Genomic DNA, 14,508 nt, shown 5'->3' on the forward strand with positions numbered 1-14,508 from the left:
TCCACACACTTGCCCTCAGCCAACTTACTTCTAAAAAGACAAAATTTAAATAATCAATTTGTGCATTGCTAAAGCAAAGCTGGTTTAGAATGTTTTAGTTTTATCATCAAAAGGGCCACTACTTTGCATTTTCTAGTATCCCCCATCCTAATATCTGCTATTTTCTTAGAAATTCACATTTTTCTTTCAAAGATCTGGCTGCCCCAAAAATATAAGTACAATTTTTTTTTTTTTTTTAACAAATGGTGAGGGGAGAAATCCACTCAAAATTCTACCATTCTAGTACAACTATTGCTTGTTTGTTTCTCCATATTCCCTTCATCTTTGTTCACGTTCATGCACATTTTTAGAGTCACAGTCGGGTGATACACCCTGACTATGTATCACCATCAAACATTTTCCATGTTGCTACATAGAAGTCATTATCATTATCAGTTGCAACATAATTCATAAAGTAGATCAACATCATTTATTTAACCACTTCTATAGTTGGGGGCATTTGACTCCAAAGTTTTACTCTTTTACAGTAATGGTATCGTGAAGATCTTCATGCATAAAGCTTTTTCTTAGGAGTCATTAGGCAAGGTCCTAGGGAATGAGATTCTGGGTTAAGTGATGTGACTATATTTGGCTTTTTTTTTTAATTAATTTATTTATTTTATTTACCTTTGGCTTCGTTGGGTCTTCATTGCTGTGCACGGGCTTTCTCTCGTTGTGGAGAGCGGGGGCTCCTCTTCATTTTCGTGCACGGTCTTCTCATTGTGGTGGCTTCTCTTGCTGTGGAGCACAGGCTCTAGGGCGCATGGGCTTCAGTATTATCTTTTAATTCATACACAAAAACGGAGATGTAGAAAGCCCTCGGCCTTCCAACAACAACAACAAACCCCACTGCTGTGGTATGATAGATATAGGAAAAAGTCTGAAAGAACACAAAATCAAATGCAGTCGTCCCTCAGTACCTGCAGGGGATTGGTTCCAGGACCCCTCTTGGATACCAAATTCCAGGGATGCTTAAGTCCCTTATATAAAATGGTGTACATCCTCCTATATACTTTAAATCATCTCTAGATTACTTATAATATCTAATACAATGTAAATGCTATGTAAATAGTTGTAAATACTATGTAAATACTATGTAAATAGTTGCCAGGCATGTGGCAAATTCAAGTTTTGCATTTTGGAACTTCCTGGAATTTTTTTTCCCAGAATATTTTCGATCCACAGTTGGTTGAATTCGCAGATACAGAACCATAGACATGGAAGGCCAACAATACTATACTAGAAAGTAAAACAAGATCCACTATATATATAGGCTTTTGCAACTTGCTTTTTATGTAGCTTCTAAATATATAATTCTCATTAGGAAATATTTACAGCATACATAAAATTATAGGAACTCACCAACCAGCTTTATCTTTTTTTAATATTTATTTATTTATTTTTATTTGGTTGTGCTGGGTCTTAGTTGCGGCAGGCAGGCTCCTTAGTTTTGGCACGTGAACTCTTAGTTGCGGCATGTGAACTCTTAGTTGCGGCATGCATGTGGGATCTAGTTCCCTGACCAGGGATCGAACCCGGGGCCCCTCCATTGGGAGCGCAGAGTCTTAACCACTGCGTGACCAGGGAAGTCCCCAACCAACTTTATCTAACGTTTTGCAATATTTGCTTTAGATTTAAAAATATAGGGCTTCCCCAGTGGCACAGTGGTTGAGAGTCTGCCTGCCGATGCAGGGGACACAGGTTCGTGCCCCGGTCCGGGAAGATCCCACATGCCACGGAGCGGCTGGGCCCGTGAGCCATGGCCGCTGAGCCTGCGCATCCGGAGCCTGTGCTCCGCAACGGGAGAGGCCACAACACTGAGGGGCCTGCGTACCAAAATAAATAAATAAAAATTTTTAAAAATTAAAAATAATAAAAATATAGAGAGTTGAAGCCCCTCGTGTGCCCCCATTATCTGTTTCCCTCCCTCGCTTCATAGAGATAAATCACATCCTGAATTGGCTATATATCATTTCAATGCGTGTTTTTATATTTTTATTACATAAGTATGTTTCAATAAAATATATTTACCTTATTCAATTCTAAAACGCATGCCTTTTCATATTATATCTCTAAAACTGGGATGCACCTTACAATCCACAATAAAGCACTACATCACAATTTAATCTGCAAGTTTTCCCCTTCGTCAGTGTACATAAAATGGGGGTGCATCTCAGCAACAGTGTTTTAGATTCTATGAAATGTGGTAGTATTTTTTCCTTAGTTTTTTCTTTTAATGAAATGTAAATGGTATCATGTTAAACATTCTACAACTTCATATTTTCAACCAATACTATGAGGTTTACCAATACTGTTACATGTATGTGGCATCTTTAAATGTTCTTAACTCACCACTACACACCACAAGATTAGGAGTCCTCTAGGTAAGGAGCAAGTCCTATGCTAGCTAGTGAAAATGGCAACCATTATTGCTCAAATGTGTGTGCTTGGCTAAAACAAAGAAAAGGAGTTAACGAGATGGAAATAAGAAAAAAGGGAAGGAAAGAAGATAAACAGAAGACGCTTCCTTGATATGTAAGTAGCTGGGGACAGCAGACAACTGCATAACTAAACACGATGATTCAGGAATAAAAATGATGACAGGAGGAAGGAACCGCGGGGAAGGACATGTGTGAGACCTGTGCGGCCAGGCCGGGGCTCATGGCTGCCTCCAGGACGCTCGGCGCCTTCCGTCTCCCACCATTACCTACAATTCGAGAAATCATTAAGTTGTTTAGACTGCAAGCTGTGAAGCAGCTATCCCAGAATTTTCTCTAGGACTTGAGGCTGACAGATAAAATTGTAAGGAAAGCTGGCAGTCTGACAAATGCTTATGTTTATGAAGTGGGCCCTGGGCCTGGGGGAATCACAAGATCCATTCTCAATGCCGGTGTTGCTGAACTTCTGGTGGTTGAAAAGGACAGTCGATTTATTCCTGGATTACAGATGCTTTCTGATGCAGCACCTGGAAAACTGAGAACTGTCCATGGAGATGTCTTGACATTTAAGATAGAAAGGGCTTTTCCAGAAAATCTCAAAAGACAGTGGGAGGATGATCTTCCAAATGTACATATTATTGGCAATCTGCCTTTTAGTGTATCAACTCCACTGATTATCACATGGCTTGAAAATGTTTCTCATAGAAATGGACCTTTTGCTTATGGCAGAACCCAGATGACTTTTCAAAAGGAAGTGGCAGAGAGACTTACAGCCAGTACGGGAAGCAAGCAGCGTAGTCGCCTCTCCATCATGGCCCAGTACCTCTGCGACGTTCAGCACATCTTGACAGTTCCAGGTCAGGCTTTCATCCCCAAACCAGAGGTGGTCTCGGGGGTGGTGCACTTCACCCCCCTGACCCGGCCCAGGATAGAGCAGCCATTCAGGCTGGTGGAGAGAGTCGTTCAGAATGCCTTTCAGTTCCGAAGGAAATACTGCCATCGAGGGCCTGGAATGTTATTCCCTGAAGCTCGGCGATTAGAAAGCACTGGGAAACTGTTCCGCTTGGTAGATGTGGACCCTACCCTTCGACCCACCCAGCTCTCTGTGTTACATTTTAAGAGCCTCTGTGACGCATGCCGAAAAATGTGTGATGAAGACCCACACCACTTTGCTTACAATTTCAGAGAAGAACTCAAGCAAAAATCAGAAAAAAGGGGATGACAAGGAGAGTTACAGACTGTAGCTGCTACTTCAGGGGCTGGCAGCCAACTGGATGTTGATTTTCACAGTGTTGAACTTCTCATATGTGTGCTCCCCAGGTGTGACTTATTTCCCCTTTTAAGCTTGGTAAAGAGAATAAATATCATCAAATAAATTTAAAAGTGAAATCAGCAACTTAACCCATATCTGAATTAGACCTGTATTATGCCTTTCCATGGCTCTCTGTTTCATAAAAACACTCCCCGTTGACAACCGACGCTAAGCTCTGGACGCTGAATTCTCGCTCGAGAACGGAGCTGAGATCAAGGTTGGCATTGTCCGATTGACTGTCCAGGGACTGGTGACACATCTGCGCCTTCAGCAGAGTTCCCCTGTCCCTCTTGGTGCTGTTGGCTTTGCGTTTGATGGCGCAGAACTGCCCCCGGACCAGCTTGGGCTTCCCGTCCTTGCCGGGCGGCTGCTGAGCTGGCCGAGCGTCCGGGTCCTCTGAGATCCTCAGTCTCTGGAACTGGATCTCCATGTCTGTAGTAGGGCTGCCCTGCTTCCCAGTCTGGTGGTAGTCCTCCTCGTCGTCGCTCAGAATGTCGCTCTCCTTGATGAGACTGTCGGAGAAGTCGGCCAGGCCCTCGTGGGGGTGTTTCTGGGCGTCCTGTCTGCTCCCGGCCAGGGGCAGCTGCTGCTCTGGGTACCACTGCTCAGGCTGCCCTCATCCGAGTCCAGCGAGCTGCCCTTGCCCGGCTCCCCGGGCCACTCGCTGCTGGAGGAATTCTTAAGGACTTTTAAGGACCTGGATGAAGCTGCAGTGAGAAAAGCACATCTTCCCTTATGATAGAGGAACCGATTCCACAATGTGTTCATTTTTGCCTTGTAGGTTATCAGATTTAACATCTTAATTAAAATTTTATCACCTCACTTCAATCCTGGGACTATCCTGGGACTTGGGCAAAAAAAAGTGTAGATACTGCAAATATGGACATTTTTTATTTATGCTTATTTGAAATTTTAAGTTGGAATTTGGCATTTTTAGAGGACCAATTACCAGAGCTTAATTACTGAGAACAATAAGCTATAAACTATCATAAGGGCTAGGATTCCTATTACTAATGAATAAATTTAAAAGTCAGTTTTACAGCTAATTAATGAATAAATTAGCTCTTGCTAATGAATAAATTTAAAAGTCAGTTGCTAATAAAATCTAGGTTCCTTTCTTTCACTAAAGTACTTTGTAGTTTGAGAACTAAGATTACACCATATTTCTCTGCCCACCTTCTCACCTGTTTATTTCCCTTGCTGCTCAATTAAAAGTACAAAAATGCTTTTTCTCTCTCAAAAAAAAAAAAAAACAAAACGATGACAGGAGGAACTGTTCCCTGGAAATCTGTGCTGTTGCTACTCCAGAACCCAGCTGGAGATGCAGTCTGCTCATGTCAACCAAGCAGGCACTAAGACCCCAGGCCCCACCCGCCTTTACCCAGCTAACTCTGCTCACTGACTCCAAGGGGGCCCAAAACCAGCATCAGGACAGGGCAGGCCCCAGGGACGGAGAGATGACAAACAAGCGGCATTTACTCAACAGGGACTGCAGTCTCAGTCTGCTTCCTCTGCTTCTGCTCCTCCCTGCCCCTCCATCCCACCTCCTCTCTCCACTCCCCTCCCCTGCTCATTTATGTTTACTCAAGGAAGTCTACTCGAAGACCTGTGTCCACTGTCTGTCTGTCTGCTCTCCTACACACAGACACACACGCACAATCATTCAGTGAAAAGCCATAATGATCACTCAGTACTAGATTTTGCTGATGAGACCTAAGAAAATTTCCAATACTGGTTCCTGAAGCCAAACTCCAGTTTTAGCTTATTCGGAGTTTTAAAAGGTAAGAAAATAATAGGACTAGAGTTCCTAATAGCTTTTTCTTTTCTCTTTCCATATGATACAAAAATACCTTGGTGGAGACAGATTTTATTTCTAAAAAGAGCCTCAGTGGCCAAACACACATACAGAGTCCTTACCTTCCAGAATCAGAGGCGTACTGTGATAAGTAGCAATATAATACGTCCCTGTAAGAATTAACACTTAGATTGTATTTTGCCCCTTTATCTCCATTTAACCACAAGCTTATGACACTAGTTTATCTAACAGCAGCTAACAGAAACACCCATATTTATGCATATTTCTTAAAAAATAAAAGTATTACTGAATTCATTAATAAATGTACCTTTAAAGAAAAACAGAATTCCTCAATTAATTTATTAATAAACTATATCTTTTTACCTGTAAGAAAGATAATATTTTAAACTCTAGTGTATTTTATTTAGTATAAGGTAATAGAACTAAACAGTCCCCAACCATTTTACTGATTTTCTTTCTCCAAAACATTCTGTAAGCCATAAACTCTGCAGGTGTTCTGGTGTTTTGGAGCATTCTGCAACTTAAGTTCCTGTTACTTGCTGACATATTTGATGTGTATTTGAACATAAATTATTGGAACATTCTTTCAACTGTCAAGTTTGATTGACTCACTTTCTGTCAAGTTATCCTAATTAACCCACAGCCTTCAAGCTTTGGGATTATTGCTGTCAATTCTGTACAGCCATTTGTTTAATGCACAGTCTGCTCTAATACCTTCCATGGTGAACCTGCAAATATAAACCCTTTTTGATTTTTACTCATTAACTAGACATTGGAAAGTGCCATGCCGTATAATCTGTATTAATGTGTGAATACAAGTTTTGCCTACTTCATATGAAGCATTCAGAAAGAACTTATTAAACAAATAAATCCTCTCAGTGAAGGACTTTCAGTTGTTCAAAAACTTCACTGAATGCCCACTATGTGTCAAGCACTGTGCTTGGACAGTAGAGATATAATTGTAAACAAGGCAGACATAGATAGCCCCCGCTCTCATGGGCCTTCTACATTTAGTAAGGAAGACAGACATTAACACATAATTACAACCAAACAGAGAGAACGCTAATGCCACAATTTGTGCCTTGCACAGCATCCGCCAAAGTTAAGCTCAGTACATACTGTTATCACTACCTCAATTTCAAAAATACAAATAGTCTACCCAGTAAAGAACTATGTTAAAGTTATAAATCAGGAGTGACACAAAGGGAGGAAAAGAGATGACAGTCATGCTTCAAATTTAAGTTCTGGTATAGTGGTGATGGATGCACAACACTGTGAATGTACTTAATGCCACTGAAGTGTACACTTAAAAATGGTTAAAATGATAGATTCTGTTATATGTATTTTACTACAATAAAAAAAGCATTTAAAAATTGTATTAGATTGTTAAATGTTGAATCAACTTCACCAAAGACTTATAGCACGTGAGTACTTCCGCATCTCAGAATGGTGCATAAAAGGTGGAGAGAAGAGAAAGCCATACAGCACACAGCTGAAAGCAGACAGAAAATGTGAAACTACTTTGCTTCAATTCTCTTCTAACCTTACTGAATTGTTCAGTTCACCTGCTCTGCTCACACAGTAGAGCACAGCTGAGAAGGAAAAAAAGAAAAGAAAAAAAAAAAGCCACAACCTTAGAAACGGGTTTCACTACAAATTCACAATTTCCAATATTTCCAATTTTGGTTCAGTTCTCAGAACTCTTCTCAATCCTTTTCCTTAGCAGTAATCAGCTCCCAAACCCTTGCCACTCTCTCAAATCTGCTGTTAAGTCCCATGTTATGCCTAACACATACTCTCCTTCTCAGAGGAAGCAAAGGCCCCCTCAGTTTCCTGATCCTCACCAACCCTACCCCTCCATTTGTTTCCGTTCTTACTTTCCCCTCTCCAGGTCCTGAATAGGTGGCATCTCTGGCAAATGCACTGCCCCCCACCCCTCACCAGCAGCAGCAGCTGTGCTCTGAATTCCCGCATCTGTGACCTGCTCATGAATCTTATTCCATCAACTAGCCACTTGGTAACTTGACCTTCTCCCTCTGTACAGGCTCCTTCTCCTCAAGCTACTCCCATGTTTAAAAAAAATTGTTATTCCCCCCACCCCTGACCCTAATCCTCTTCTAGCTACCACCCTATTTCTCCCCTTTCTCACTTCTAAGCTTGCACCACCATCCCTACCTCCCAGTCACTGCTCCACTCCCTGCACACCCAGGCCAATGAGTGTACGCTAGCTGAAGACATCAGTGATTTCCCAATGACTCATTTCAATGGACCCTCTTCAGTTTTTTTTAAAAATAGAAAATCTCAGCCATATTTGACTCTCTTGATTGGCAGTACCACCAATCACCTAAAATCACCCAAGTGAAAAACCTGCCTTTCCAGAGTCCTTGCATACTATTTCACCTCCTCATTCAGTCACACACACACACACATACACACACAAAAATACATAGTATTATCGTCTTGTTAAATTTAAAAATACAGGTAAGCTTATAGAATAAAATGAAAATTAAAATAAGGTGCACAAGAGACAAAAACATATGTCCACACAAAGACTTGCACGCAAATGCTCATAGCAGCACTATTCATAGCAGGCAAAAACTGGAAACAACCCAAATGTCCATCAACATGTGAATGGATAAAAAATTGTAGTACAGGCATGCAACGGAATACTACTCAGCAATAAAAAGGACTGAACTGCTAGTACAGTTGTCCCTCAGTATCTAAGAGGAGTTGGTTCCAGCAACCCAGCAGATACCAAAGTCTGCAGATGCTCAAGTCCCTTATATAAAGCGACGAAGTATTTGCATATAACCTATTCACATCCTCTTGTATACATACTTTAAACCATCTCTAGGTTGTAACCCAGCAGGACCCTCTGGGGCCTTCCCGAGACAGACCCCTCCCCCATATCCTCTGCTTTAGCTCCTCTCTGAAGTGCAGATAATAGTGTCTGACGCACATTTCCTGAGTTATTTTACAGATGCTAAAGCCACCACCAAATGGAAGAAATTAACTACTTGACCCTGAGCATGTAGCCCCCAGACCTAATGGCACCTGAGGATTGATAATGTTAACCCCTGTGACCCTGCCCTGTTACCTCACCATCAACCAATCAGAGAGTTGTGCATGAGCTGATCACACACCCTGGGACTCCCCTCCCACACCTGGCTTTTAAAAATGTTTCCCTGAAACCCATGGGGAGTTCAGGCGTTTTGACACAAGCTGTCCTAGACTCCTTGCTTGAGTCTCTGCAATAAACGCTGTGCTCTCCTTCACCACAACCCGGTGTCAGTAGATTGGCTTTACCACCTGCCTCCGGCAGACCCAATTTGGTTCAGTAACAGGTTACTTATAATACCTAATGTAAATACTATGTAAACAGTTGCCAGCATGTGGCAAATTACAGTTCCGCTTTTTGGAGCTTTCTGGAATTTTTTTTCTTTATATTTTCTATCTGTGGTTGGTTGAACCCAGGATAGCGAAACCATGGATATGGAGGGCCAACTGCATATGCAACGACATGGTAGAGTCTCAAAAGCATCATGCTGAGTGAAAGCTAGACACAAAAGAAAACATACTGTGGGATTCCATTTATAGAAAATTTTAGAAAAAGCAAAACTACAGTGACAGAAAGCAGATCAATAGTTGTCAGGGGCAGAGGTTCCAGGGATAGACTGGCTGCAAAGGGGCATGCAGCAACATCCTGGGGTGATGGAAGGCCCTGTATCATGACTGCAGTGGTGATTACATTACCTTATACATTTGTCAAAACTCATCAAATTGTAGACTTAAAATGGTAAATTTTATCATATGTAAATTATCCCTCAATAAAGCTGACTTCCAAAAGTTAAAGTGAGTCTTCTAAAATGCATCCTAGGGACTTCCCTGGTGGCGCAGTGCTCAAGAATGTGCCTGCCAATGCAGGGGACACAGGTTCGAGCTCTGGTCTGGGAAGATCCCACATGCCATGGAATAACTAAGCTCATGTGCCACAACTACTGAGCCTGTGTTCTAGAGCCCACGAGCCACAACTACTGAGCCCGCATGCCACAACTACTGAAGCCTGCACACCTAGAGCCCGTGTTCCGCAACAAGGGAAGCCACCGCAATGAGAAGCCCACGTACCGCAACGAAGAGTAGCCCCTGCTCGCCACAACCAGAGAAAACCCGTGAGCAGCAACGAAGACCCAAAGAAGCCAAAAATAAATAAATTTTAAAAATAAAAAATATTTAAAAATAAAAAATAAAATACATTGTACTAAAGATTTCTGTGTCTGCATTTGTTTTCCATAGTCCTAATTCATATTTTAGTTCTATGGTAATTCAGTCCTATATAGAGTATTGTGTTTCTCATAATAATACAAATCCTTCTCTAACTGACTGGAAACAATACATAGAATTCTGTTTTATTTCCAGAAACCTTATCAAGGCAACAATTTACAGTGTAAGTGTGTGAATTTTATTATTGTCAAAATGGGAGTATCCTGATTGTGATAAATAAGTAGTATGTCTCTGATTCCACCTGCATAGCAATTTCATTGACTCTCAAAAAGGTTCTTTGGGAACCTCTTGAATGAAGACCTCAAACTCCAAAAGGTGAACACTGGTCTGTCTTTGAGACACTGTACCCATGTGGAAAACATGAGACAAGGACTTCCTCCTTATTTTATTCCCTTGGGATTGAAATGTGTACTTTTCTTTATTCCCATCCCACCGCTAGCACCTAATAAATACAGTAGTTTATGTTGACTCCTTCAAAATATTTAAGGCATAAATAAATGGAACTGCTGTCAGCAAAAGACTCATTTCCTAAACAATCTATATTCAAACCAATTTTATAATGTTATCAATTTGCCCAATCCTAACAATTTGACTTCCCTGGTGGTCCAGTGGCTAAGACTTTGCCTTCCAATGCAAGGGGTGCAGGTTCAATCCCTGGTTGGGGAGCTAAGATCCCACATGCCTCGTGGCCAAAAAACCAAAACATAAAACAGAAGCAATACTGTAACAAATTCAATAAAGACTTTAAAAATGATCCACATCAAAAAAAAAAACCTTAAAAAAAAAATTCTTGTCTAGTCCTAGTAACCAGAAATACATACACAAGTTGCAAGCCTTAACCTGTTAAGGCAGTTCTGTTAATCCTTAGCTGGGGTAAACCTATGAATGCTTACCACAGGATAGTGTATTAAAAACCCCAAGATAGTGTATTAATGTATGTTCCCTGTGGTTCCACATACAGTTTCCAGAGTTACAGAATGATCATGCTATAATGCAGGGGAGAAAAGGGTGAAGGCAACTAGTTTCCATTCACTTATAATTAGTCTTACAAAGGCTGATTAATTATGACAGTTCCACTAACTCACTGACTTGCTTTCCAGAAATTAAGGATATTTCCAGCTAAACAGAGTAATTATCCAAAGATTAGTGGCTGGTGATTAATTTATCCTCTTAAGTGACCATAAATAATAGGGATTACATTGCCTTGACATTTTTCCATAACCCATTCTCAGTTGCCACCAGACACCCAAAGTCATCATGATGAATTAGAGGAAGAGACAGTTTAATTGGATTAAGCATTACTTTTATCTGATTTTTTTCCAAAAAATAATAATAGTCTGCCTTTTGCTTTAAGTGTCTCAATATTTGTTTCCTAATCAAAGCTACAAAAAAAACTACCATGTATACCAACTAATTATAATAGCATACACATAATGAACACTAAGTTATACAAAACAGTGTATTTTCAAGTCAACACCAAAAAACATACATTGCTCTTTTGTGATTCCTGACCTTTGGTATTAGCAAATCTCTCTGGTGTGTTGGCATGGGATTTAAAAGACTATATGGCTTCTGTTTCTCAAACTCTGAGGAAAAAATACTTGAGTTGGCCTTCCCTCTGCCTCCCCTCCCCATGATCACTGGATATCAAATTGACTTGTCATCAGGCCAGTACTTGCGTTCAACCCCACAAGCACAACAGTAGACAAGCATGGTTGAAACACTGCCTTAAATCCTGACATGTGCTTTAATACAGACCTTGCAAATGAAGCCAAAAGGTACTAAAAGATGAAACAGTTACTGGAAGGAAGGGTAGGGGGTAGGGGTGTCTTGGCTTACAAAATAAGGCTGATACCCTCTTCTTGCACAATCATCAATTCCCTTTCACCCACCCCCTGCTTTTACTGGTTCTTCCTCCAGGGTCACTGCACTTCCAGCACCTTCAGCTGGGCTTCAATCACAAGAGAGCCATTCAGAACCTGAATTCTGAGAGATTACAGCACAGCACATGAGTCAACACACACGCCCACATACAGGGACTGTGCCAACCTACTCAGTAACAAGGGTGTCTGACATATCTGTTGTGCATCCAAAGCACTTTGACATTCTTTTATCTTACTTGAGTCTCACTGCTACAGCTGAGGGAACTGAGTAGCTGACTCAGTTCCTAAACTCTGTGATGGCTGATCTACAAGATAACATCTTCCTGTTGAACAAGTTTTCCACCACTATCAATACTTTACATTTAAATTAGAAATATATAAATTAATTGAAACGATTCTAAGCCACTCCCACAGGCTCTTGGTCTAGAACATCTTGAAAATAAGACTTACAGACTGGTTTAATTAATTATACGGTGAATGCAAGAAACCGTAAATGCAGATAGTCTCAGAGGTCACGTAAAACTAAAGGGGGAAAAAAAAACCAAGTCTTAGGACTAAGTTTTGGAAATACTTAAGACAATGACAGTAAAAAATACAATCTGACCTTTGGAAAGTTGCAAATCTGAATTAGAGAAATCTAAATGCTGGAAAGATTTTTTTTTAAGGATGAAGTGTTGTTACTTTTAAATAAGATGATTTCAATGGAAACCAACTAAGCTACCTAGGAGCAGCCCCTGGGGCTTCTTGAGACAGAATTTCTCAGTTTCTATGATAACATCACATTCCTCATAAAGAGACGGGCTCTTTCCAAAGCTCTACCTCCGGCCTCAGCTCCACTCTGAGGCTCCAGGTTTACGTGTCCAGTTATCTGCTTGACATCATCCCCTGATGTCCTGCTGGCATTTCACACTCATATGTCTAACATCTGAGTCAGCCTTTCCCTGTCAACTCCTCCTCCACATGCCCCTGGTCCTGTCAGTGGCACCATCCAGGACTGTCTACATCATTTGCAGGGCCGAGTACAAAACGAAAATGTGGGGCTCCTAGTTCAAAAATTATTTAGATGCTGTCCCCAGGCATAAGCATCATCTGTTTCCATGTCACTGTCCACACGCATCACTTGCCAGACTTCCCTCAGTCTGTCCTTTGAAATGTCTCACATCTACCCCTTCCTTCCCACTTCCACTGCTGGGCCTCAAATCTACCCCGGCTCTCAGCCAAGACCTCCGTAATTGATGTTCCTCCTCTTTCTTTAACTCTGCAACCCAGTCACAATTTTTTAAGGCACACTTCAAACATCCTTGATATCTTCCCATTGCCTATTAAATCACATGCAAACTTCCTAACTCGGCACTCAAACCTTCCATTCCCCATTCTTTCCCAGCCTTATCTTCTGGGACTTTCCTCTACAATTCCTGGGCTCTTGCCAAACCAAATTCCTTGTCATTCATTTAATGAGCCCAGTGCATAGTTGAGTATTAAAGAACCCGGGTCCTGGGCTTCCCTGGTGGCGCAGTGGTTGGGAGTCCGCCTGCCGATACAGGGGACATGGGTTTGTGCCCCGGTCCGGGAAGATCCCACATGCCACGGAGCGGCTGGGGCCGTAAGCCATGGCCGCTGAGCCTGCGCTCCGCAACGGGAAAGGCCACAACAGTGAGAGGCCCGCGTACCACAAAAAAAGAAAAAAAAAAAAAAAGATGTCTACAGATATGTTATTTACATTGCATAACACAGCCTGCGATTCAAACACCCTGCAAAAGGAGGTCTGGCTGAGTAATCTAGGGTAGATCAGTATGATAGCCGAATATCACATTTACTGAAAACATGAAGCAGGTACGCTACCTAATAAAGAAAAATGTACCTTAAAAATATTGTTCACTGAGAAACAGAAAACAAAATATTCACATATAAATCTACAATTCCTTATTTCCAACTTTGGAATCCCAAACCCAAAGTTTTTTTATAAGATGGCATCAATAATCACTTGGAAGTAAAACATGATCTGAACTGACATGAAGGTACTTATGTCTCTATTTGGCCCAATTACTCTGAATAGTCATACATTTTTTTGCAGAAATATCAGTGTATTAGATTATAGGGTGCTGCCTCAGACTCCCCTGGGCGGGGAGGGACGGGGGGTAAAAAACACAGCTGTATGAACCAGGTTACTTTTTTAAAATCAAAAAAATTCGACCCCAAAACACATATGGCCCCAAGAGTTTCAGATAAGGAACTGTGGCTCTGCGCTAATGACATCAATTGTAAATTTAAAGAGTTAAACTTTGGTATTCCTCAGCTTTGTTGAAAAAAGTGTCTGAGGGACTTCCCTGGTGGTGCAGTAGTTAAGAATCTGCCTGCCAATGCAGGGGACATGGGTTCAAGCCCTGGTCCGGGAAGATCCCACACACCGTGGAGCAACTAAGCCCGTGTGCCACAACTACTGAGCCTGCGCTCTAGAGTCCGCAAGCCACAACTCCTGAGCCCTCGTGCCACAACTGCTGAAGCCCGTGCACCTAGAGCCCATGCTCTGCAACAAGAGAAGCCACTGCAAGGAGAAACCTACGCACTGCAACAAAGAGTAGCCCCTGCTTGCCACAACTAGAGAAAGCCCAAGCGCAGCAACAAAGACCCAATGCAGACAAAAATAAATAAATAAAATAAATAAATTTATTTTTTTTAAAAAGTGTCTGAAAGGCATGCATTCTTTCAGGAAGGCTCTTTATAATGCCACAACTGCAG

General features: G+C 41.5%; 2 protein-coding genes across 2 annotated transcripts in view; one reads left to right on the forward strand and one right to left on the reverse strand.

Moving 5' to 3' along the window:
• Positions 1 to 14,508, reverse strand: part of SLC16A10 (solute carrier family 16 member 10) — a 138,240-nt gene that overhangs the window by 109,583 nt on the left and 14,149 nt on the right.
• Positions 955 to 3,699, forward strand: LOC309971917 (mitochondrial dimethyladenosine transferase 1-like; the record flags this gene model as incomplete). Its single annotated transcript, XM_082855342.1, is given in 2 exon segments — positions 955 to 2,814; positions 2,818 to 3,699. Coding segments are annotated over 2 exon segments (1,029 nt in total). The 5' UTR covers positions 955 to 2,667.

Source organism: Leucopleurus acutus, assembly GCF_964270905.1.
Source record: "Leucopleurus acutus genome assembly, chromosome: 15".
NCBI classification, from domain to species: Eukaryota; Metazoa; Chordata; class Mammalia; order Artiodactyla; family Delphinidae; genus Leucopleurus; species Leucopleurus acutus.